Source organism: Pristiophorus japonicus, chromosome 3 (genome assembly GCF_044704955.1).
Source record: "Pristiophorus japonicus isolate sPriJap1 chromosome 3, sPriJap1.hap1, whole genome shotgun sequence".
NCBI lineage: Eukaryota > Metazoa > Chordata > Chondrichthyes > Pristiophoridae > Pristiophorus > Pristiophorus japonicus.
The window spans coordinates 262,105,501-262,129,403 of NC_091979.1; the positions used below are offsets into that span (position 1 = coordinate 262,105,501).

Sequence of the window (23,903 nt, forward strand, 5' to 3'; positions counted from 1 at the left end):
GCCAAAAGAGAAATAGAATTTTTTTCATTTGACGTTAGTTCCTGGGAGCGACATGCCACCCCCTCCAGAACCAGCAAGTTGTGCTGGGCTTTTCAGCATGTTGCAGCAACATGTGCCCTTAGTGCATGAGCCCCTGCCAATTCACATGTAAAACAACAGACCTCCCCTCTAACCTCACCAACCTTGGCAGGATCAGTGGCAGAGCGTCCAGGTGGGAGGATCTAAACACATGCTGGGAAATGCTCTCCCTTGCTGTGAATCTTTGGCCCCTTTATGTTCAGGTATTTGTTTGTTGTGTAATTAGACAACTACTTTTTTGTGCTGAATAAATAGAGTTATGTTATTGGGTACCACTTCAAATCACTAGTTCCCTCTTTTCAAGAATATTTGTTGTATCAGGCTACTTTGCTATTGTTTTGTTCATATTGATATAACATAGCTTTTAAATGCTCCAAAGTTCAGAAATATGAAGAAAACGCTAGCTGGACTAGTTCGGTGATGTTTCTTAACTCTTAATGTGTGCAGTCAATTAAAGGATGAGCAAAGTTTGGAAAATAGGCTCCTCTTGCAGGTTGAAAGAAGCAAGTAATGGGAAGGATCTCTACACCAATGAGTATTATTTTTCCAGAAGAGTTGTTCACTAGTGATGCTTTTCTTGGCATATGGAGAGGGGTTTGTTTGGTAATCATTGAACAAGCAAACAGGCGAAGAGTAATTCCTGTAGTGTGGTCATCATTGCCTGCTAAAAAGGATACAGTGTTACACTGAAATATAATTATGTGAAAGTAGCTATGTTAAAAACATCGATGCTTTGTTCACTACAGATGAGGCCGATGCTGTTAGTAGCTCCTATGAGTCCTATGATGAGGAAGAGAACACCAAGGGGAAATCAATGACCCATCAGTGGCCTTCTCCAGAGGCCTCCATTGAACTGATGAAAGATGCCCGGATTTGTGCTTTCCTCTGGCGAAAGAAGTGGCTGGGACAGTGGGCCAAACAACTGTGTGTCATCAAAGAATGCAAACTTCTGGTAAATTGGTGATACAGATTGTAGTGTATTTGCTTCATGGGTTTTTTGCTTAAGAATTCATAGTTACACATTTGCTGTAAATAACTAGCTGGTTTATTAGCAACAGTTTAACAACAAACTGAACACTACCAGTTCATCCACCAGGCTCACAACTGCACACGTCATCGTGGAGAACTTGAACTCAATTAACTGGGGTTTTATTGCATCTTGCGAACGTCACGTGACTGGCTAAGCCACTCATAGTGCAACAGCTCCACAAGCCTGGGAGTATGCTCACAGGTGCATACATTACACAAATGAAAGTGGAAAAGTATTGTTGTTTGATACTTTAAAAGTAAAAAAAATCATCCTACAAATGAAGACTTAAAAAGCAATGTAATCCCCAACACTTAGCACTTATCTATGGTTTGTTGGAAGGAGCAGCACAGTCAGGCTTGGTGGGAAAAAGGGACAGTCTGTGAGCAAGGAGGAAGAATTTTACTCAAACAGTAATACAGGTTTGGAATAATCTGCGGAGTGAGGGCTAAAACATCCAACCATTCAAAAATATATGGATACCTATAACAACAAGGTGAGAAATCTAAAGAGATGAGATCTAATGAACATAAGAACTAGGAGCAGGAGTAGGCCATTTGGCCCCTCGAGCCTGCTCCGCCATTCAATAAGTTCATGGCTGACCTGATCCTGGCTTCAGCTCCACTTCCTTGCCCGCTCCCCATAACCCTTGACTCTCTTACCTTTCAAAAATCTGTCTATCTCCACCTTAAATACATTCAATGACCCAGCCTCCACAGCTCTCTGGGGTGGAGAATTCTAAAGATTCACGACCCTCTGAGAGAAGAAATTCCTCCTCACTTCCATTTTAAATGGGTGACCCCTTTTTCTGAAACTATGCCCCCTAGTTTTAGACTCTCCCAAAAGAGGAAACATCCTCTCTGCATCTACCCTGTCAAGCCCCCTCAGAATCTTATATGTTTCAATAAGATCACCTCTAAGTTTTCTAAACTCCAATGAGTATAGGCCCAAATTGCTCAACCTTTCTTCATATGACAACCTATTAATGGACTAATAGCCTTTTCTTGTCCTTACAGTTTATTACAATAATCTAGAACTGACTGTTGCAGATATTAATTAATTTGTTTGACATTTCGTTACCCACTGTTTTAACGCAGGCATTAACGCATTCATTTTAAGCGGGTTAATGCCTCCGCTCGGAGTGAACCTTGGCTCGGTGGTAGTATTCCTGCCTCTGAGATGAAAGATTATGGGTTCGAGCCCCATTCTAAACAGTCCAGGTGAGCGGAGACAAGAATTCCAGGGGCCAACATTCAGGCATGGCAGAAAGCTTGCGCACCTATGATATTTTACCTGGTTTTACCGCCTGGAACATGGAGGCGGCCGTCCGATCTTCAGCTCTTTGAAGATTTTTTTTACGTAGGACCGGAAGTCAGTCCTAATGGTGTAGGACGTGCGGCGGTAAGTCATGCTGAGGGGTGGAAGTTGAGGTGGGATTGAGTTTCCACCGCTGTCACTCAGCAGCCGAGTGCATCACCACGCTCTCTCCCCTCCATTAAAGTGGACGGAATCGGGCATTTTCTAACTTCGGCCACTGGGCCACCAGGGAGGGTTTCGGTTGTGCCAGCGGGGTGCCAAGCTGCCTGTTGGCGGCCCGGCCGGACCCGGAGGTACAATAGTTTGGCTGACATGGAAGTTGGCCGGCAAAAAAAATTATATGGCAGCCGCAGCATTCGGCCCTTGCCTTCAATGTCCGCTACAACGCCAGGGTTGAGAGAGGAGAGACAAGGTGCACTGACAGGTTTGCAGGTGCAACAGGTAATCAGGAAGGCGAATGGAATGTTGGCCTTCATTGCGAGAGGGATGGAGTACAAAAGCAGGGAGGTCCTGCTGCAACTGTATAGGGTATTGGTGAGGCCGCACCTGGAGTACTGCGTGCAGTTTTGGTCACCTTACTTAAGGAAGGATATACTGGCTTTGGAGGGGGTACAGAGACGATTCACTAGGCTGATTCCGGAGATGAGGGGGTTACCTTATGATGATAGATTGAGTAGACTGGGTCTTTACTCGTTGGAGTTCAGAAGGATGAGGGGTGATCTTATAGGAACATTTAAAATCATGAAAGGGATAGACAAGATAGAGGCAGAGAGGTCGGGGAGACTAGAACTAGGGGGCACAGCCTCAAAATATGGGGGAGCCAATTTAAAACCGAGTTGAGAAGGAATTTCTTCTCCCAGAGGGTTGTGAATCTGTGGAATTCTCTACCCAAGGAAGCAGTTGAGGCTAGCTCATTGAATGTATTCAAGTCACAGATAGATAGATTTTTAACCAATAAGGGAATTAAGGGTTACGGGGAGAGGGCGGGTAAGTGGAGTTGAGTCCACAGCCAGATCAGCCATGATCTTGTTGAATGGCGGAGCAGGCTCGAGGGGCTAGATGGCCTACTCCTGTTCCAAATTCTTATGTTCTTATGTTCTTATGACAGAAAAAGCTGTCGGGGGCATCGTCCAGCAGCTCGTGGATTTTCTTTGCAGAATTTGGGTTGGAATAAAATGTAGGTGCGAGATAGCAATGGCGCGCGCTTTGATGACGTGCGTGTGGCAGTGGGCAGCAGCGGGGCGGAAGTGGGGACAGGTGAAAAATCCCCGAGTTGAATTTGCGTCGGGGAGGCCATTGGACTGCAATGCGGTAGCCACTCGATTCCGCCGCATGGCCGCCGCAAAACAGCAGAAATGGGCCTTATCAGAGACTCTAAATTTCGGCCCCCCAGTCTCTGAATGCTACGGTGACATCCAGCGGAATACTCATGTCCTATGGGAGTGGAGTGGCGACTCCCCACTGCATCTAGCCAGTACTCCTGGTACGGACTTGGTAGTCAGGTTAACACCTGTCCACATAAGAAAGGACTTGGGGAAATAACCTGGAGCACAATCTGCTGGATGTAAAGCAGTGGAATTATGGGTTGTCCCATGTGCTGTTAGGCACAGAAGAGAACATAAGAATTAGGAGCAGGAGTACGTCCCCTCGAGCCTACTCTGTCATTCAATAATATCATGGATGCTCTTCAAACTGAAATCCACTTTGAGACTCAATCCCCATATCCCTTGATTCCCGTTGAGTCCAAGAGGCCAAAATTGCCCCTTTTTATTGCCCCGATGGAGGAGCTAATGGGGCACTCATGATTTATCACTCGGGGGCAGAAGAGACACACCTGGAAATGACCACGGGCTGCCGTGGGCGAAAGCGGATTTGCGCTGTGCCCCTTACTTTTCTCCCCAGGTGGGGGTGCACACAGCGATGATGTCATCACCCTACGTGCCAACCCCTTTATGCCCTGTTGAGGTAATTGCCCCACGGGATGTGAGATTGGTGTGGGGCGATGCTTACGACAGTGGGACGCGAAGCTATCGTGACTGGAGCGCTCCAGCTACCCTTAAACAGGAGGCCCTTGCGCCTCAGCCGGCAGCTTTTTTTTTGTTGGATGACTTTGCAGTTGGCCCAACAATGACGGCCGCTGGTTCCGCCGGGCCGCCAACATGCAGCCCACCATCCCCTCTTGGGTGCTGGGCCACTAGCCCGGCCGAAACCCTCCCTGGTGGTCTAGTGAGCGCCCCGAAAGCGGCTGCAGAGTTTGCGGTGGCCCTCCCCTTTAAAAGAAGGGGAGGGACGTTGTGACGCATCAGCGCCCTACTAACGCCGCGCTACTCCGATACCACCCCGCACATATATTCCAGAAAAAGACCCCAATTCAGCAACATTTAGCGGGCGCTAAATATTCATCTAATTCAAATTGTTCGCCCCAAACGAGGCACGGGGCAATTTTGCCACCCCCCAAGAATCTATCTCTGCCTTGATTCTACTCCATGACTCAGCATCCACAGCCCTTTGGGTAGAGAATTCCAAAGATTCACAATCCTCTGAGTGAAGAAAATCCTGCTGATCTCCGCTTTAAATGGCCGACTTCTTATTCTGAGACAACATCTTCTGGTTCTAAGCTCTCCAGCCAGGGTTAACAACCTCTCGGCTTCTATCCTGTCAAAACCCCTCAGAATCTTATATATTTCAATGACATCACCTCTCATTCTTCTAAACTCCAGAGAGTAGAGGCCCAAGCTACTCAACCTCCCTTCATAGGACACCCCCTCATCCCAGGAATCAACCTAGTGAATCTTTGTTGCACCGCCTCTAAAGCAAGTGTGTCCTTCCTCAGATAAGGAGACCAAAACTGTGCACAGTACTCCAGGTATGCGCTCACCAAAGCCCTGTACAACTGTAGCAAGACTTCAGTTATGTTGTACTCTAGAAGAAAAAGAAGAATGCATCTGCTAAAATAGTGAATGTCATACAAATACATTAATCACTAACAGTAATTTCTAGGCTGTGTTGTGTTCTTACTCCCAAATGCTAATTGGTACCCGCCATGAACCAAACATTTATCATGACACAGAAGCTAGCATTCACCATTACCACCAATAACAACAACAATATCAATACAGGTACAATGTCCCGAATCTGGAATTCCGAAAATCGGAATTGCCTGAAAACCGGACATTTCTGATCGAGTACATAGAAAAATAGGTGCAGGAGTAGGCCATTCGGCCCTTCTAGCCTGCACCGCCATTCAATGAGTTCATGGCTGAACATTCAACTTCAGTACCCCATTCCTGCTTTCTCGCCATACCCCTTGATCCCCCTAGCAGTAAGGACCTCATCTAACTCCTTTTTGAATATATTTAGTGAATTGGCCTCAACAACTTTCTGTGGTAGAGAATTCCACAGGTTCACCACTCTCTGGGTGAAGAAGTTCCTCCGCATCTCGGTCCTAAATGGCTTACCCCTTATCCTTAGACTGTGACCCCTGGTTCTGGACTTCCCCAACATTGGGAACATTCTTCCTGCATCTAACCTGTCTAACCCCGTCAGAATTTTATATGTTTCTATGAGGTCCCCTCTCATTCTTCTGAACTCCAGTGAATACAAGCCCAGTTGATCCAGTCTTTCTTGATAGGTCAGTCCCGCCATCCCGGGAATCAGTCTGGTGAACCTTCGCTGCACTCCCTCAATAGCAAGAATGTCCTTCCTCAGGTTAGGAGACCAAAACTGTACACAATACTCCAGGTGTGGCCTCACCAATGCCCTGTACAACTGTAGCAACACCTCCCTGCCCCTGTACTCAAATCCCCTTGCTATGAAGGCCAACATGCCATTTGCTTTCTTAACCGCCTGCTGCACCTGCATGCCAACCTTCAATGACTGATGTACCATGACACCCAGGTCTCTTTGCACCTCCCCTTTTCCTAATCTGTCACCATTCAGATAATAGTCTGTCTCTCTGTTTTTACCACCAAAGTGGATAACCTCACATTTATCCACATTATACTTCATCTGCCATGCATTTGCCCACTCACCTAACCTATCCAAGTCGCTCTGCAGCCTCACAGCATCCTCCTCGCAGCTCACACTGCCACCCAACTTAGTGTCATCCGCAAATTTGGAGATACTACATTTAATCCCCTCATCTAAATCATTAATGTACAGTGTAAACAGCTGGGGCCCCAGCACAGAACCTTGCGGTAGCCCACTAGTCACTGCCTGCCATTCTGAAAAGTACCCATTTACTCCTACTCTTTGCTTCCTGTCTGACAACCAGTTCTCAATCCATGTCAGTACACTACCCCCAATCCCATGTGCTCTAACTTTGCACATCAATCTCTTGTGTGGGACCTTGTCGAACGCCTTCTGAAAGTCCAAATATACCACATCAACTGGTTCTCCCTTATCCACTCTACAGGAAACATCCTCAAAAAATTCCAGAAGATTTGTCAAGCATGATTTCCCTTTCACAAATCCATGCTGACTTGGACCTATCATGTCACCTCTTTCCAAATGCACTGCTATGACATCCTTAATAATTGATTCCATCATTTTACCCACTACCGATGTCAGGCTGACCGGTCTATAATTCCCTGTTTTCTCTCTCCCTCCTTTTTTAAAAAGTGGGGTTACATTGGCTACCCTCCACTCCATAGGAACTGATCCAGAGTCAATGGAATGTTGGAAAATGACTGTCAACGCATCCACTATTCCCAAGGCCACCTCCTTAAGTACTCTGGGATGCAGTCCATCAGGCCCTGGGGATTTATCGGCCTTCAATCCCATCAATTTCCCCAACACAATTTCCCGGCTAATAAGGATTTCCCTCAGTTCCTCCTCCTTACTAGACCCCCCGACCCCTTTTATAACCGGAAGGTTGTTTGTGTCCTCCTCAGTGAATACCGAACCAAAGTACTTGTTCAATTGGTCCGCCATTTCTTTGTTCCCCGTTATGACTTCCCCTGATTCTGACTGCAGGGGACCTACATTTGTCTTTACTAACCTTTTTCTCTTTATATATCTATAGAAACTTTTGCAATCCGTCTTAATGTTCCCTGCAAGTAGTCATGCATGCGATCGATCCGAGCCTTGCCGAATGACGTGCTTCCCTCGACCCGACCTGACCTGGCTCACGTGCTCCCCTTGACCCGGCCCGTCCCGACCCGACCTGACCCACCTGCTTCCCCTGACCCGACCTGACTCACGTGCTCCCCTTGACCCAGCCCGACCTGACCTGACCCACGTACTTCCCTCGACCCGACCCGACCCAAACTGACTCACATGCTTCCCTCAACCCGACTCGACCCGACCTGACTCACGTGCTCCTCCCGACCCGACTCGACCTGACCTGACTCACGTGCTCCCCCCCGACCTGGCCCGACCCGACCCGACCTAACTCACATGCTCTCCCCGACTCGACCAGACCTAACTCACATGCTCCCCCAACCCAGCCCGACCCAACCTGACTCACGTGCTCCCCTCGACCCGGCCCGGCCCGACCTGACTCACGTGCTTCCCCCGACCCGGCCCGACCTGACTCACATGCTCCCCCGACCCGGCCCGACCTGACTCACGTGCCCCGGCCTGACCCGACCTGACTCACATGCTCCCCCGACCCGGCCCGACCTGACTCACGTGCCCCGGCCTGACCCGACCTGACTCACATGCTTCCCCCGACCCAGCCTGACCTGACTCACGTGCCCCGGCCTGACCCGACCTGACTCACATGCTTCCCCCGACCCAGCCTGACCTGACTCACGTGCTCCTCCCGACCCGGACCGACCTGACTCACGTGCTCCCCCCGACCCGGGCCAACCCGACCTGACTCACATGCTTCCCCCGACCCAGCCTGACCTGACTCACGTGCTCCTCCCGACCCGGACCGACCTGACTCACGTGCTCCTCCCGACCCGGACCGACCTGACTCACGTGCTCCCCCCGACCCGGGCCAACCCGACCTGACTCATATGCTGTTTTAATGTCCGACCTGAAATCATAAAAATCCGCAAACCAGCATGGCCTCGGTCCTGAGGTTGCCGGATTCGGAACGTTGTACCCGTACCAACCATTTCCAAACAAGTGCAAAATGATTGCAATGCATATGCCATCTTCATTTCAGATTTCATCAAGCAATCCTACATGTTTCAGGTTGGATCACTCTGTAGGTTTGACCCTCATCCCCTGTATTAAAATATAAGTGAAAATTTAAAGCTGCTTTTTTTAATGATCAATATTGATTGTGTTCCTTATGTCCTTTCTTTGACCTCCAGTGTTACAAAAGCTCAAAGGACCAGAATCCTCAACTGGATGTGAGTCTGATTGGCTGCACTGTCGTATATAAAGAGAAGCAAGTGAAAAAGAAGGAACATACATTGAAGATCACGCCAGTCAACTCAGACGTTATAGTACTGGGTTTGCAAAGTAAGGAGCAGGCAGAGCAGTGGTTAAAGGTGAGGAGCGAGACAAATTCTGATACAATTATTGCTACAATTTCAGTTTTAGCGTGACTTATACATATGCCATAAAAATGCATTCAAAGAAACAGAAAGTACAGAGCAGGTCTCAGTGAGGATAAATAAAAGATCAAAATATCGCAATAAAACACCAAGAGGATGATTTTTGTTTGCTGTGTCTGCGCAAATCAAACATAAATTGCGGAATGTCGGCCGTAAGTGAGTTATGTGCGTAAGTACACTGTGTCCAAATCTCCTCGGTCTTTTATGATTGATTATTGATCCTTCCGGCGAAATGCCATAACTTGCAAAGAGCATCTGAACAGCCACAATTGCAGGAAACTCGCGTGTAAAGCTCTGTAACTTGGGGTCTAAGCCATGATTCTGGCATTTGGCCGGAAGGATCAATAAGCGATCATAAAAGTCCGAGGGGATTTGAACACAGTGTACTTACGCATGTAACTCACGGCCAACATTTGGCAATTTTGATTTGATTTGACCCAGATTGTTTGTGGGTCTGGGCACACAATACGCAGGAAACTCCAGGCCAGTGCACGGTTGTGTTTTTTTTGTGAACTAGAAAAGAAGCTGCTGAGAATATTGTGAATTGTAGCCGATATGCTGGAGTACGGTTCCATGAGCAGTGGATGCCCTCCAGTATCTTACACAAGTAGTGATTATGTAGGAGCACAGATAGGATCTGGAAACCTAACCACCGGTTCACTATGGTGCTCACCAATCCAACAACTTAATTTACATTTCTTCTGCAAACTTAATGCGCACTCATTTCGCCTTTAATTGAATGGATTTATTTCAGACGTTCTTAAATAGGCCCAATCAACTTCAACTTAAAAATACGCAGATCAAAACCTTCCATCACGAAGAGAAGTACAATATGTTTAGGATAGCTTGGTGACCCCTCAAGCTAGTGTGGGTGGCTGCAGCATCAAGCCCCAGTGATTCATTATTACAGATACTGACTCACAGCATTTGTAAACCTTGGGTACACTGCAGCCTTGTCTGAGTTCAGTGTCTTCTTTGTTAGCTGCAGTTCAATGAACTAACAGATCAAAGGAGCATCAACACTTTGAATGAGGAAAACAAAGAAAAAGCCATACTGAGAACTGTCTACAGAGAAATGAAACCTGCTAAAAACTTGTTCATAAACTTAAGACATCCCTCTTCTCCCTGTACGAGCCATGATTGAAAAACTGGGGCTATTTCCAGATTGGAATCTTTCCCTCCTTGTTAACTCATGCTAGAAAGCTAATTACTGTTGTTTTAAAAGCTGATGTGAAGCATTTTACACACAATATAATGGTTTCCTTAAACAGTCAGTACATTGGGGTTGCAAATCAGTGTGAAGATAACACCTGCTAATTGCAGTAAGAAAGGACAAATTTAAATGTTAAATTTTTTTTGACATATCTACAAGAGGTTTACATGCTGTTCGAACACAGTTCCATACAGAGTACATGCTTTAGTACATATTTCACAGTCCTGGATTTGTATGTAAACACAGTGACGATCATGCATGGTTATACATTAGAGTGACGTGTGATCGATGATCGAGGCAGGGTCATCCCTGGTTAGGAGGTTCTGCGGCTTGTAGGGGAGGGGATGAGGTGTTTCAATAGGTACCAGCAGCAATCGATCACGGTCAGCATTGTATCGTTGTAGCTCCTATCCCTTCAGCAGTTAGACTTGGCTCTGGTCTGATTGTAGGAGCTTGAGGTGGGTGCAAGGTTGGCCTTCAGCATTGTGCCCCAAATCTCCTGATGTTTCTCCGGCTCCATATGACTAACACGTCCTATATATATGTTTAGAGTGCTTGTTTCTGCAGTGTTGGATTGCACCACATGGGGATGCACATTCTTGCTGCCAGGAACGTAATATTGCTTCTTATCCTGCCCACAACACTTTTACAGCCAATGAGTTACTATTGAAGTGCAGTCATTGCTATCGTCACCACCTGGGCAGTACCCATCCATTGGAATCAAGGTGAAAATCTACCCCAATGTGTTTTACATAAGAAATGCTCACAACATTGCTTTAGGGGGGTAATACAAGATTCTGAAGGGGATTGACAGTGTAGATGCTGAGAGGTTGATTCCCCTGGCTGGAGTGTCTAGAACGAGGGGGCATAGTCTCAGGATAAGGGGTAGACCATTTAAGACAGAGATGAGGAGGAATTTCTTTACTCAGACGGTTGTTAATCTTTGGAATTCACTGCTCCAGAGAGCTGTGGAGGCTGGGTCATTGAATATATTCAAGGCTGAGATAGATAGATTTTTAGAGTCTAGGGGAATCAAGGGATAGGAGATCGGGCAGGAAAATGGAGTTGTATCAGCCATGATCTTATTGAATGGCAGAGCAGGCTCAATGAGCTGTATGGCCTACTCCTGCTCCTATTTCTTATGTTCTTATGTAATTTGCCAGCCTCTGATCCCAGCAAGGAACCTCGCTAGCAGTGAGCATAGTAGCATTGTTTCATCCCCAATTTTCCACATTCCCTCACCACTAGCGATTATTAAATTGCCCTCATTATGTCCATTCCAACTGGCCCCAGCTTGGAAACTGAAGAAAAGAATAATTTTATGTAGTGTCTTGTCACATTTCTCAGAAACCTCCGGACGCACTTCACATGCTGTGAATTATTTGTACTGACTGTTGTGTAGGTAAACTGGTCACAGATGATGCCATTTCACATTTAAATGGTTATCTTTCCTCCCACAGTGGCCAGTGTTTGTAAAATGTGCCTGGTCAATCTCAATGTTGTTGTTCAGCATTATATTTTCATCAGTGGTGGCTCGTGCAGGGTGTCTGGATCCAGCACCAGAGTATGAAATGGATCTCTTTTAAAATAAAAATATTTGAAAAATGTTGATTTTTTTTCTCGAATTTGTTTTTTTCTTTGTTGTTTTCGTGTTTTCTCTCCCATATCACCCCTGCTCTCCCCCCTCCCCCCCACCCTTGGGCTGAAGCAGCATATAGAGACTGTGAGGCTGGGGCAACCTGCCATCAAACTTCCTCCACCAATGCTCCTGTGGGAAAACCCATAGGAAGTGCATAAGAGCAATCCTTCGGGAATTGTCCGGCTATTTTCTCACCCACTCTGTGGACAGATGCCTCACCTCCTTCCAGTGCATCTATCCGATGATCTGGCCGAAATCTCAAATCTACCAAGCAAGGAATCATACGTAGACTATTATTACTGAAAGTGTAATAAAATATGAATCTCTTTCCCTAACAGTACATTGAACGTGAATATATGCTCTATGAAGGATGCCTTTTGTGTGGTTATGGATCACCTTTGCCAATGTGACTCGTACTGGATGTGTGTCCCTGCACTTTGGGGCTGGTTACAGTGTTCAATATATTTTGATTACATTGACAGCCTAATGGAGTGTCTAATGTCCAATATATTAGAAATATTGTTTTAAAGATATTCTGTGACTTGTGCTTCCTGTCTGCCACTGTGTTATTTCTATACTTGCATGTCACTACAAAATACTCACACAAACCTAGATATTACAGGGCGGGCTGTGCCTGTGGTGATAATGCATTTGTATTCTACTTCAGTATAAGAGATGATGATCCCTACCATTCTAGACAGTCTCAAACGCCAGCTACATTATTGGGACTGAACTTCAGCTTCACAAATGCCTAAATTTTAAGATGATTACAAAATTACGGAGAAAAAAATGCCATTGGGGCACTATACTGCAGATAATCTCCCTTCACCATACCCTTAAGTGACTGTCCGAATCAGTTGATATTCTGCAGCATGCAAAGTACCTTTCTTTAAATTGACCTACAGGAGTAGAAATCATTTGCAGTGACACACTGATTTCTAGACTTATTGGGGCCGAAACTTCCCCTTTCGACAAGGCCTCTGACATCCGGAAAACAGTGGCCACGGGGCACTGCGGAATGGCCGTCGACTCTCTCTGGAGGGGCCGCCATTTTAGAAATTGCCCTTCCTCAGGAGTGGAGCGGTGTCTGGGACCTCTCCGCCCGTTTTCCCGAAATTGCCCTCGCGAAATTTCCCCTTACCCAAAAGTGCCCCGCGGGTACAGTCCCACCACCGGTCGGTGCCCCCGACAGCTCTGTGAAATGGCGGCACGGCCGCCCTTAAAGGGAAGGGCACACTGCCACGGCCGCCATGTAATTTAGTTTTGTTGGCCGACTGCTTCTGCTCCTCACCCAACCGGAACACTGCACCATAGAAAAAAAAAACAAAGTGCTGAATTTCTCCGTTTAAAAAAACAATAGGTGCACCTCATTTCGATCGGAGGGCAATTTCTACCCCATTGTCATAATTAAATAAACATTACCGGATCTACAGTGACTGCAATATACAATCCTTGATTGTCTCCAGAATTGTGGATGCTTTAGTCCGATTCTGCCATTGCTTTATTTTAAAATGTTAACACAGTGATTAGTCCTTTTGTGTTTCTTACCCTGCAATGTAGGTGATTCAGGAGATCAGCAAAATTCAAGGGGACAGCTTTACTGATGGAAATCTTGTAGCCATAGACCACTCCCGCATTCATGGTCAAAGGGTGAGTCACTTCTTACTGAGAACTACATGCAGTTAACATTCTCATTTACTGTGCTTTGTTCTCATTAGAGCCTTTTTTATATTACGAGCCAGGCCTCGGAGGAGAAGCTTAAGAGTGCCACTCTCAAGCTTCATTCATTTAAGTACATACATACTGCTGTTCTCCTTATGAACTGGCAGAAAAGTGTGTTCCAAGGTGAAATAGTAACACAGAATGACTTCAGTGTACGTGCAATAAGAACATAAGAATTAGGAGCAAGAATAGGCCATTCGGTCTCTCGAGCCTGCTCCGCCATTCAATAAGATCATGGCTGATCTTCTACCTCAACCCCACTTTCCTGCACTATCCCCAAATCCCTTAATATTCAAAATTCTATCGATCTCTGGCTTGAATATACTCAACAACTGAGCATCCACAGCCCTCTGGGGTAGAGAATTTCAAAGATTCACCACCCTCTGAGTGAAGAAATTTCTCCTCATCTCAGTCCTAAATGGCCGACCCCTTATTCTGAGATTGTGACCCCTGTTCTAGACTCCCCAGCCAGGGGAAACATCCTCCCTACATCTACCTTGTTAAACCCTATTAGAATTTTGTATGTTTCAATGAGATCACCTCTCATTCTTCTAAACTCTAGAGAATATAGGCCTAGTTTACTCAATCTCTCCTCATAGGACAATCCTCCAATGTAATTGTACTATGATGCTGTCATCTAATGACATCATGATGTGCAAAACATATATGGGATATAGGTGTACACATGATGAGGTCATGATGTAACAATATCTGTGATTGTGCATATACAGTGAAAATTGCAATGCTTCCAATGCAGCGTTTTTAGTGGGAACAGTTAGTCTGGTAGTTGCACTAATCTCTTGGCCACCATTGTACAAAAAAAATCTATCAGTTTTATCTTCATCTGCCCACCAACTGCAGGAGAGACTATGAGAGCTGGTGGCCAAAGAACAACATAAAGGCAACTAAAAAGTGGGAACTCATCCTGGATGGGAATGTGTTTGTTTCTTATCTGTTTTCCTAACATATCTAGAATGTCATTTTCCATTGAAGACACATGTGTTAAAATCTAATCCAGTGTGCCTGTAAAGACATTCCTAATGGAGACTTCTGGGGGCAATTTTAACTAGGAGGGGCAATTGTTCGGGTGGGCGGGAAATGATAGTTGGTCAGTGGGTGGGAGCGGAATATTCGGATGCCAGGAGGCTGCTGGGCCGGCGCCAAAGGAAGCCTCATCGGCAAGAATGTAAGTCGTGGGAGGGTGTTTTGGGAGGGTCTGGTGGGGGAGGCCCAAACTTTCCTTGTGCTCCTCCAGGCCCCACAAGGAAAGTATCAAAAAATGGCCTGCAAAAAATAAGGTTGTTACCTGCACGACTTGTCAAACCAGGACGTGGTAGAGGCTTTGAAAGTCCAGCATCTCTCTCTAAAACATCAGTTTTGACTGAAGTAATTAGAAAAACCTTTTTCTCAGCTGTGTAACTAAGAGATATTCTCCGAGTTACTTCTCAGCCATTTAGGTTGGAAAATCTTTTGCTTTCCACTCAAGTGTCTTTACCATGGGATTCACTTTGGCAACCCCATATATGTCCTTATAGTGGCAGCAGAACAGGGCAAGGTGAAGAAACAGTGAGAGGGACACATAGGATAAGGATAAGATACACTAAGGAGAAGAAAACTAACTTGGAGGTATTGCCACAATCTACGGACAACGTGCATCCCGATAATGTCTCAGAAGAGGTCTGCTTAAGGAGGCAAATAATTCAATTAGGAGGTGTAGAAGAAAATCAGTCACCTCTTGTAAACTGCCCTCCATCCTTTCAAACACAACACACAAAGAACTGACTTTCTTCTGGACACTGGACTTCATCTCACAAAGTGTTTTTACTATGCACATGTATGTTTACAGCAAGTGCTTCTTTTTACCACTGTGCCTGACCCTGGTGCCTCTCTCTGCTGCCCTTAAACCGATCCTGGTGCTGCACTCAAGTGTTACCTGAGAGCCAGGGGTGCCGGTTGACATCGTGAACCATTTGGGACATAGGTGGCCCTCATCCCAGAGCTTCTAAGATCCTAGAGGATCCTTCAACAGGCTGTGTCGCCCCTGCAGGTGCAGGAGCAATCTCGTCCTGTATCCTGACAACTACATGAGCAGGTATCTGAGAAGGCAGGCTAGAAAGGTCACATGAGCTGTCATCAGGAAAGAGGTTGGCATCACAAAGGTGGATACTAGCCACACCACATGTGATGGGTCATGGATCTGAGTGCCCATTGATCAGTGGGTGGGAAGACCTGATGGTATCAGTTAGATCCTGCAGACCTTGTGAGTTGGTGTTCTGTATTTCTTGGAAGCTGCTTTCCATTTTTAATCTCCAAATGGTGCCCCAAGGCCTAAAGGCCATTTGATAAAATACTTTGGATATATTGGCTTGAGACCTCTCTGCCGAGGAAACTGTTTTCAGATGTTTGGTGTGCCATTACCTGCACTGCATTGTGTCAAGTCCTTCTCCGATACTAGTTCCGACAATGACATTGGATTCCACCATGATTCCTGCTATCTGTCTTAGGAACTCCAAAATCATCCTCTGCACCAACATGTGGGCTGTGATGCTCACCTAGAATCCTGTTTATAGCAGAACCCCATAGATCTGAGTCAGCAAGCTCAGGAGCTAGGGGCTGACTTTGACAGAACCTCCACTCCCAACTGTCATTTTCACCTCACCTCTGACACTTCTTGCACTATGAGGGTAATGTATGAAGGGATGTAAAACATATAAAGGGACTCCAAAGAAGGGTGAAGGGCAGCAGGTAGTTTACTTTGGTTTCTGTGGTAATGTCATTAACTGTTTTCCTGCACTGCAAAGGGGTCCTGGGGTTCAAGTAGGTGCAATCATTTCCACAGCCACCTCCCTCCACATAGTGCATACCACTGCCATGACTATTGTTGGCCCCCAACTCCAAACAGACCATTCCTTCAGCACTGTATCTCCATTATAAGGATATGCAGATCTGGCTCCCTGAGCTTTGTCACTTACTTCTTCACCAGCCCCCTTCATCTCCTCCAAGTATTTTCATCCCCACCCCTTTTACCCCCTCAATCGCCCCACTCAATCCTTCCCATTTCCAGCCCTTTTCACAATCCCTGTCACTTTCCTCCCCCAGCCCCCGCAATCAAGTGTCTCTGAGGCATTGCAAGCTGTATTTACATAGGCTATATGGCTTTGCCTATTTAAATTATCTGACCCTACAATTTACATTGGGGTTATGCAACCACTTGAAAGCAGGAAGATGTCCCACTCTACCTTAGCTCTTATGGCACCATAGTGAGTTTTGGGTCCAGTCAGTCCACCTATTCCACCCATCCAATTATCCATTTTTTCCCTCATGTCATTTATAAAATTTATTGGCCTGGAATTTGCAATGAGAATAACGGTGAGGCTGACAGTGTTCACTGTTACAATGGTGAAGATTTTGTGGAGTACGCACATGCGCAGTTAAAAGCGGAAATCCAGAAATTGTTGTCAGAGATACTCTGCTCCTCCTCAGGATGACTTGTTGCAATCCTTACCGATAGATTCGGCATTAAAATGACTGCAACGGTGTGAACTTGCTATACCTGCCCAGTAGTTCCCCACTAAAAATGGCTGAAAAGGTTAGAGCTAGTGCAATCAGGAGTAAGTGAGTTTATAATGGTGTAATAAGTGATAGTTACTACTGAACAACCTCTCTAGTCCTGAAAAATTAATTTTATAAGTGTGGAGTCACATTCCCTCAGAAGAAAATTAGTGTTGAAGATTTAAAAAAATAATAAAATAATTTATTTGGGGGGTTTTTTTTGGTCTCTTTTTTATCGCTCCCTTCATCACATCTGTATTTCCCAATCTTTATTTTGCTTTCTGTACATCATTTAAATCCAATTTTTATTTCCTGCTTTATACTTCCTGGTTTGGACTCTGCATGTCTCAGTGAGGATTCTTCAATCTGATTGGTTGAAGACCCTCACAGTTGCTTGCACCACTGAAACAGACACCAGATTAAGGGAAATTTCTGCTGACAAGCTCACGAACAGTATGAAGGCAACTTTCAGCGAGGTGAATGGTGAGCGCCGTTCCTTCACCTTTGAGAGAAACATCTGGGCCAATATCATACATCCTTTAAGGTGGCAAGAATTGTCTATTTCCATTTTGAAACACTTACAAGTTTATTGTTCAGTCATCTGCACTGGTAGTTTGTCCCATATATTAGTTGCCCATTTACTAAGAAAGGTTTGCCTCAATTGCCATGTTCCTTTAGTTTTCTCATTTTGAATTTGTAGCCATAGTTCTGTAATTCCCTCTAAAGTGTAAAACCATATCTGTTTCCAATTGTTTGAACCCTTCATAATCTAAAAATCTTCCACAATCTTCCCTTTTCCTCCTTAACCAAAGTTTTACCAGAACCATTGTTTCTACCAGCCAATCTTTGGGTGGCATTGACAACGACCATGGAGACTACCACCACCTAGGCTGTCATATCCTTCCAACTGCAGAAAACGTTGTGCTGAAAGGGTAGAAAATATTGCCAGTGTGTGGCACTCTTCATTCAATCGTCTTTGAAGACAAATTTCAGTCAGTACTACAACATTTAAACATGTGGTAAAAGTGTGTATAGTCATAACATTGGTCTTGTGGTCTTGTGTTCTATTTTAGCTGGATTCATCAGAACGGCATTCAGGGGCTTCAGAGAGTGGGAACAGTACTGATGGTGGATCTGTGCATGATGCCATAGAGACCAAGGATGGTAGGGCAAGCTTTTTCTATCAGTAGATGCAATGGGTTATATTTTTGTCTTTACTGTTTTGACGCAAATCATTGGCCGGATGGAGCACAGAGAAAAATCTTGGGCAGCGCGTATCCCACACCTGTAATGGAAGCTACCCTATTTTCCTTCTATTCATTTAAATGGAAGGAAAATTGAGAAGGCTCTGTTATAGGCATGCCCAGTGTTCCCGTTAATTTTATTTGTGTGCAGCGCGTATCCCACACCTGTAATGGAAGCTACCCTATTTTCCTTCTATTCATTTAAATGGAAGGAAAATTGAGAAGGCTCTGTTATAGGCATGCCCAGTGTTCCCGTTAATTTTATTTGTGTGCTGTCCCTTTAACTGGCCTGGGGGGGTCCCATTCAAATTTTCACGTATGCGCGTTTTCTCCCACGTAAAAGCTGGTGATTCTAGACCGCACACAGCTTAACAGGAATATTAGGCGTGCCCTCCATTTTCCTCTCTGCTCTCTGCCCAGGTAATGCTTTATGCTCTACCTGCTATGTTTTGTTAATTAACTGACCAGTTATAGTTAATTCTATTGGATACTGAGCTCAGAAATGAATAGGGCATGACAAATGGGATGAGATTGTTCTTGCCCTTTTACACCCTATCTTCTCTTGGATGGTTAAGTGATGAACATCTGCTAGAACAAAGAAAGGCCATTTGGCCCATCGACCCTGTTCCTTCTGCAGACCATGTACACTCTGCCCTATTGTGAACTTTATCCCACTTAATTTGCTGAGAGAAAGTTTAGCATAATTTGTCCCTGATCCAAAATTAAACATAAGGAGCATCAGAATATCTATATAGCTTTACAAGCTCCAAAACTGAGCCTTAGCGATATATATCCACATTTCAGCAGGACAGGAGCCAATGTATTTCCTGTGGTATTTGGTCATCTTTACCTTTACTTATCCCTAAACTTCAATCCCATTCGGTGGCAAAGGTCTATCCATCTTCTTATGCTACTACATCGGAAAAAATATTGTGATCTTTAGCCTCACTTAAGCCTCATTAATTTTGTCCTTTAGTCCTCTTGTTCAGTGCTTACAGTCCAAGTTAAATAGCCTACTTCCATCTATATTATTCATGCCACTGAGTATTTTAATATTGGCTCATGTTTCCTCTTAGTTGCTTTTTCCTCCAATGAAAACAATTCAGTTCTGTGAGTCTGTCCTCATCATTAATTTTGTAATCCCTAGAATCCATTTCCTTGTCTGATTTGCTAATTGACATTGTTGCATTGTATACATGCTTTTAGATTTTGGAAGGTTTTATGCTAGATGTACTGCCTGGGCTCCAACAAACCTCACATCCCCTACAGACCAGAGTGTGCTATTTCCCTGCCCAATATGTATGTAAATTTAGTGAGACCCAGGAATCTCACAGGGAACCCCTGTCACTGTCGTCTGACTTACTGGAATATATCCCCATCACCACATGACCTTTTCGTCTTTTAGAAACATTGGGCCCAAGTTTCCACATGATTTGCGCCTGATTTTTAGGAGCAACTGGTGGAGAACGGACTATCTTAGAAATCGCAATTCTCCACATTTTTTTTTCTGCAGTTCTAGTCAGATAGAACAGTTCCACTTTGGAACAGAATTTTTTCTTCAAAAGGGGGCGTGTCCGGCCACTGACGCCTGATTTCAAAGTTTCCACAGTGAAAACGTACTCCAAACTAACTTAGAATGGAGCAAGTGAAGATTTTTGTAGAACTGAAAAAACCTGTTCTACACATTAAAAAATCAGGCGCAGGTTACAAATTAGGCATCCAGAACAAGGTGGGGGGGGAGGGGGAGGGAAGTCATTAAATTCTACAATAAATCCTTATTTATACTTCTACAAATATTATACAAATAAATCCAACCTGAATAAACATTTATAAGCAAAGAAAAGATTAAATAAACCATCTTCCTACCTGTGTGAAAGTGCTTCAGCCAGGGAGAATTCTGCGGGGGGGGGGGAGGAAGCCGCTCGTTCCCGCGGGGGGGGGGGAGGAGGAAGCCGCTCGTTCCCGCGGGGGGGGGGGGGAGGAAGCCGCTCGTTCCCGCGGGGGGGGGGAGCAGCCGCTCGTTCCCGCGGGGGGGGGGAGGAGGAAGCCGCTCGTTCCCGCGGGGGGGGGGAGGAGGAAGCCGCTCGTTCCCGCGGGGGGGGGGAGGAGGAAGCCGCTCGTTCCCGCGGGGGGGGGGAGGAGGAAGCCGCTCGTTCCCGCGGGGGGGGGGGGGAGGAAGCCGCTCGTTCCCGCGGGGGGGGGGAGCAGCCGCTCGTTCCCGCGGGGGGGGGGAGGAGGAAGCCGCTCGTTCCCGCGGGGGGGGGGAGGAGGAAGCCGCTCGTTCCCGCGGGGGGGGGGAGGAGGAAGCCGCTCGTTCCCGCGGGGGGGGGAGGAGGAAGCCGCTCGTTCCCGCGGGGGGGGGGAGGAGGAAGCCGTTCGTTCCCGCGGGGGGGGGGGGAGGAGGAAGCCGCTCGTTCCCGCGGGGGGGGGAGGAGGAAGCCGCTCGTTCCCGCGGGGGGGGGGAGGAGGAAGCCGCTCGTTCCCGCGGGGGGGGGGAGGAGGAAGCCGCTCGTTCCCGCGGGGGGGGGAGGAGGAAGCCGTTCGTTCCCGCGGGGGGGGGGGAGGAGGAAGCCGCTCGTTCCCGCGGGGGGGGGGGAGGAGGAAGCCGCTCGTTCCCGCGGGGGGGGGGAGGAGGAAGCCGCTCGTTCCCGCGGGGGGGGGGGAGGAGGAAGCCGCTCGTTCCCGCGGGGGGGGGGGGAGGAGGAAGCCGCTCGTTCCCGCGGGGGGGGGGGGAGGAGGAAGCCGCTCGTTCCCACGGGGGGGAGGAGGAGGAAGCCGCTCGTTCCCGCGGGGGGGGGGGGGGAGGAGGAAGCCGTTCGTTCCCGCGGGGGGGGGGGAGGAGGAAGCCGCTCGTTCCCGCGGGGGGGGGGGGAGGAGGAAGCCGCTCGTTCCCGCGGGGGGGGGGGAGGAGGAAGCCGCTCGTTCCCGCGGGGGGGGGGGGAGGAGGAAGCCGCTCGTTCCCGCGGGGGGGGGGGGAGGAGGAAGCCGCTCGTTCCCGCGGGGGGGGGGGGAGGAGGAAGCCGCTCGTTCCCGCGGGGGGGGGGGGAGGAGGAAGCCGCTCGTTCCCGCGGGGGGGGGGGAGGAGGAAGCCGCTCGTTCCCGCGGGGGGGGGGGGAGGAGGAAGCCGCTCGTTCCCGCGGGGGGGGGGGGAGGAGGAAGCCGCTCGTTCCCGCGGGGGGGGGGAGGAGGAAGCCGCTCATTCCCGCGGGGGGGGGGGGGGAGGAGGAAGCCGCTCGTTCCCGCGAGGGGGGGGGGGGAGGAGGAAGCCGCTCGTTCCCGCGGGGGGGGGGGGGAAGAGAAGGAGGGAAATGGCTGCCTCAACTTTCTGAGGCTTCCTGCACCTTCTCACTGCTGCAAGAAGCCTCAGTGCTGATGGCAATGTGCTTTTATTAAAACATTTTCAAAAATTAAACAGCTTCAAAGAACTACAAAAATGGCCGAGTGCCAATGTTTCCTTCACACTGCGCGTGTGCGAACGCTCCAACGCGCACACGCAGGGTTGCCGGCAGGAAAAAAACTAGTTTAAATAGTACCCGCCCCCTCCCACTTACAAAATCGACGCGAGTGTAGGCTCCACCCCCCTGGGCGCCGCGCCAAGCAGACATGGAGCTTCAGGGCGCTCCAGAATCACGCGTTTTTTTTCCGGCGCCGTTTTCGGTGCGAAAAACGGGCGCCCAGCTCGGAGGGGCGCCCGTTTTTTATCGTGTGGAAACTTGGGCCCATGGAAACATAGAAAATAGGTGCAGGAGCAGGCCATTCAGCCCTTAGAGCCTGCACTGCCATTCAATATGATCATGGCTGATCATGCAACTTCAGTACCCCACTCCTGCCTTCTCTCCATACTCCCTGATACCTTTAGCCATAAGGGCTAAATCTAACTCCCTTTTGAATATATCCAATGAACTGGACTCAACAACTTTCTGTGGTAGAGGTTCACAATTCTCTGGGTGAAAAAGTTTCTCCTCATCTCGGTCCTATATGGCTTACCCATTATCCTTAGACGGTGAACCCTGGTTCTGGACTTCCTCAACATCGGGAACATTCTTCCTGCAACTAACCTGTCCAATCCCGTCAGAATTTTATATACTTCAATGAGATCCCCTCTCATTCTTCTAATTTCCAGTGAATATAAGCCTAGTCGATCCAGTTTTTCTTCATATGTCAGTCCTGTCATCCCGGGAATCAGTCTGGTGAACCTTCGCTGCACTCTCTCAATAGCAAGAATGTCTTTCCATAGAATAGGAGACCAAAACTGCACACAATACTAACCAAGGCCCTGTACAACTGCAGCAAGACCTCCCTGCTCCTATACTCAAATCCTCTCGCTATGAAGGCCAACATGCCATTTGCTTTCTTAACTGCCTGCTGTACCAGCATGCCTACTTTCAATGACTGATGTACCATGACACACAGGTCTCGTTGCACCTTCCCTTTTACTAATCTGTCACCATTCAGATAATATTCTGCCTTCCTGTTTTTGCCACCAAAGTGGATAACCTCACACTTATCTACATTATACTGCATCTGCCATGTATTTGCCCACTCACCTAACCTGTTCAAGTCACCCTGCAGCCTCTTAGCAGCCTCCTCACAGCTCACACTGCCACCCAGCTTAGTGTCATCTGCAACTTGGAGATATTACATTCAATTCCTTTATCTAAATCATTAATATATATTGTAAATAGCTGGGGTCCACATCAATACATTACCCCCAATCCCATGTGCCTTAATTTTGCACACTAATCTCTTGTGTGGGACCTTGTCAAAAGCCTTTTGAAAGTCCAAATACACCACATCCACTAGTCCTCCCTTATCCACTCTACTAGTTACATCCTCAAAAAATTCTAGAAGATTTGTCAAGCATGATTTCCCTTTCATAAATCCATGCTGACTTGGACCGATCCTGTCACTGCTTTCCAAATGCACTGCTATTACGTCTTTAATAATTGATTCCAGCATTTTTCCCACTACCGATGTCAGACTAACCAGTCGATAATTCCTTGTTTTCTCTCTCCCTCCTTTTTTAAAAAGTCGGGTTACATTAGCTACCCTCCAGTCCATAGGAACTGATCCAGAGTCCATGGAATGTTGGAAAATGACCATCAATGCATCTACTATTTCTAGGGCCACTTCCTTAAGTACTCTGCAATGCAGACTATCAGGCCCTGGAGATTTATCAGCCTTCAACCCTATCAATTTCCACAACACCATTTCCTGACTAATAAGGATTTTCCTCAGTTCACTCAGTTCCTCCTTCTTGCTAGACCCTCGGTCCCCTAGTATTTTCGGGAGGTGATTTGTGTCTTCCTTAGTGAAGACAGAACCAAAGTATTTGTTCAATTGGTCTGCCATTTCCTTTTTCCCCATTATGATTTCACCTGATTCTGGCTGCAAGGGACCTACATTAGTCTTCACTAATCTTTTTCTCTTAACATATCTATAAAAGCTTTTGCAGTCAGTTTTTATGTTCCCTGCGAGCTGACTCTCATACTCTATTTCCCCCCTCCTAATTGAACCCTTTGTCCTCCTCTGCTGAATTCTAAATTTCTCCCAGTCCTCAGGTTTGCTGCTTTTTCTGGCCAATTTATATGCCTCTTCC

General features: G+C 47.1%; 1 protein-coding gene across 3 annotated transcripts in view; it reads left to right on the plus strand.

Moving 5' to 3' along the window:
• The window catches only part of afap1l2 (actin filament associated protein 1-like 2), a 304,943-nt gene that overhangs the window by 233,807 nt on the left and 47,233 nt on the right, over positions 1–23,903 (plus strand). For all 3 annotated transcript variants that reach the window (XM_070876591.1, XM_070876593.1, XM_070876592.1), the window contains 4 exons: positions 825–1,030; positions 8,689–8,868; positions 13,347–13,436; positions 18,134–18,224. In XM_070876591.1, coding sequence (XP_070732692.1) covers positions 825–1,030; positions 8,689–8,868; positions 13,347–13,436; positions 18,134–18,224 — 567 coding nt within the window. The remainder of the gene's footprint in view (positions 1–824; positions 1,031–8,688; positions 8,869–13,346; positions 13,437–18,133; positions 18,225–23,903) is intronic.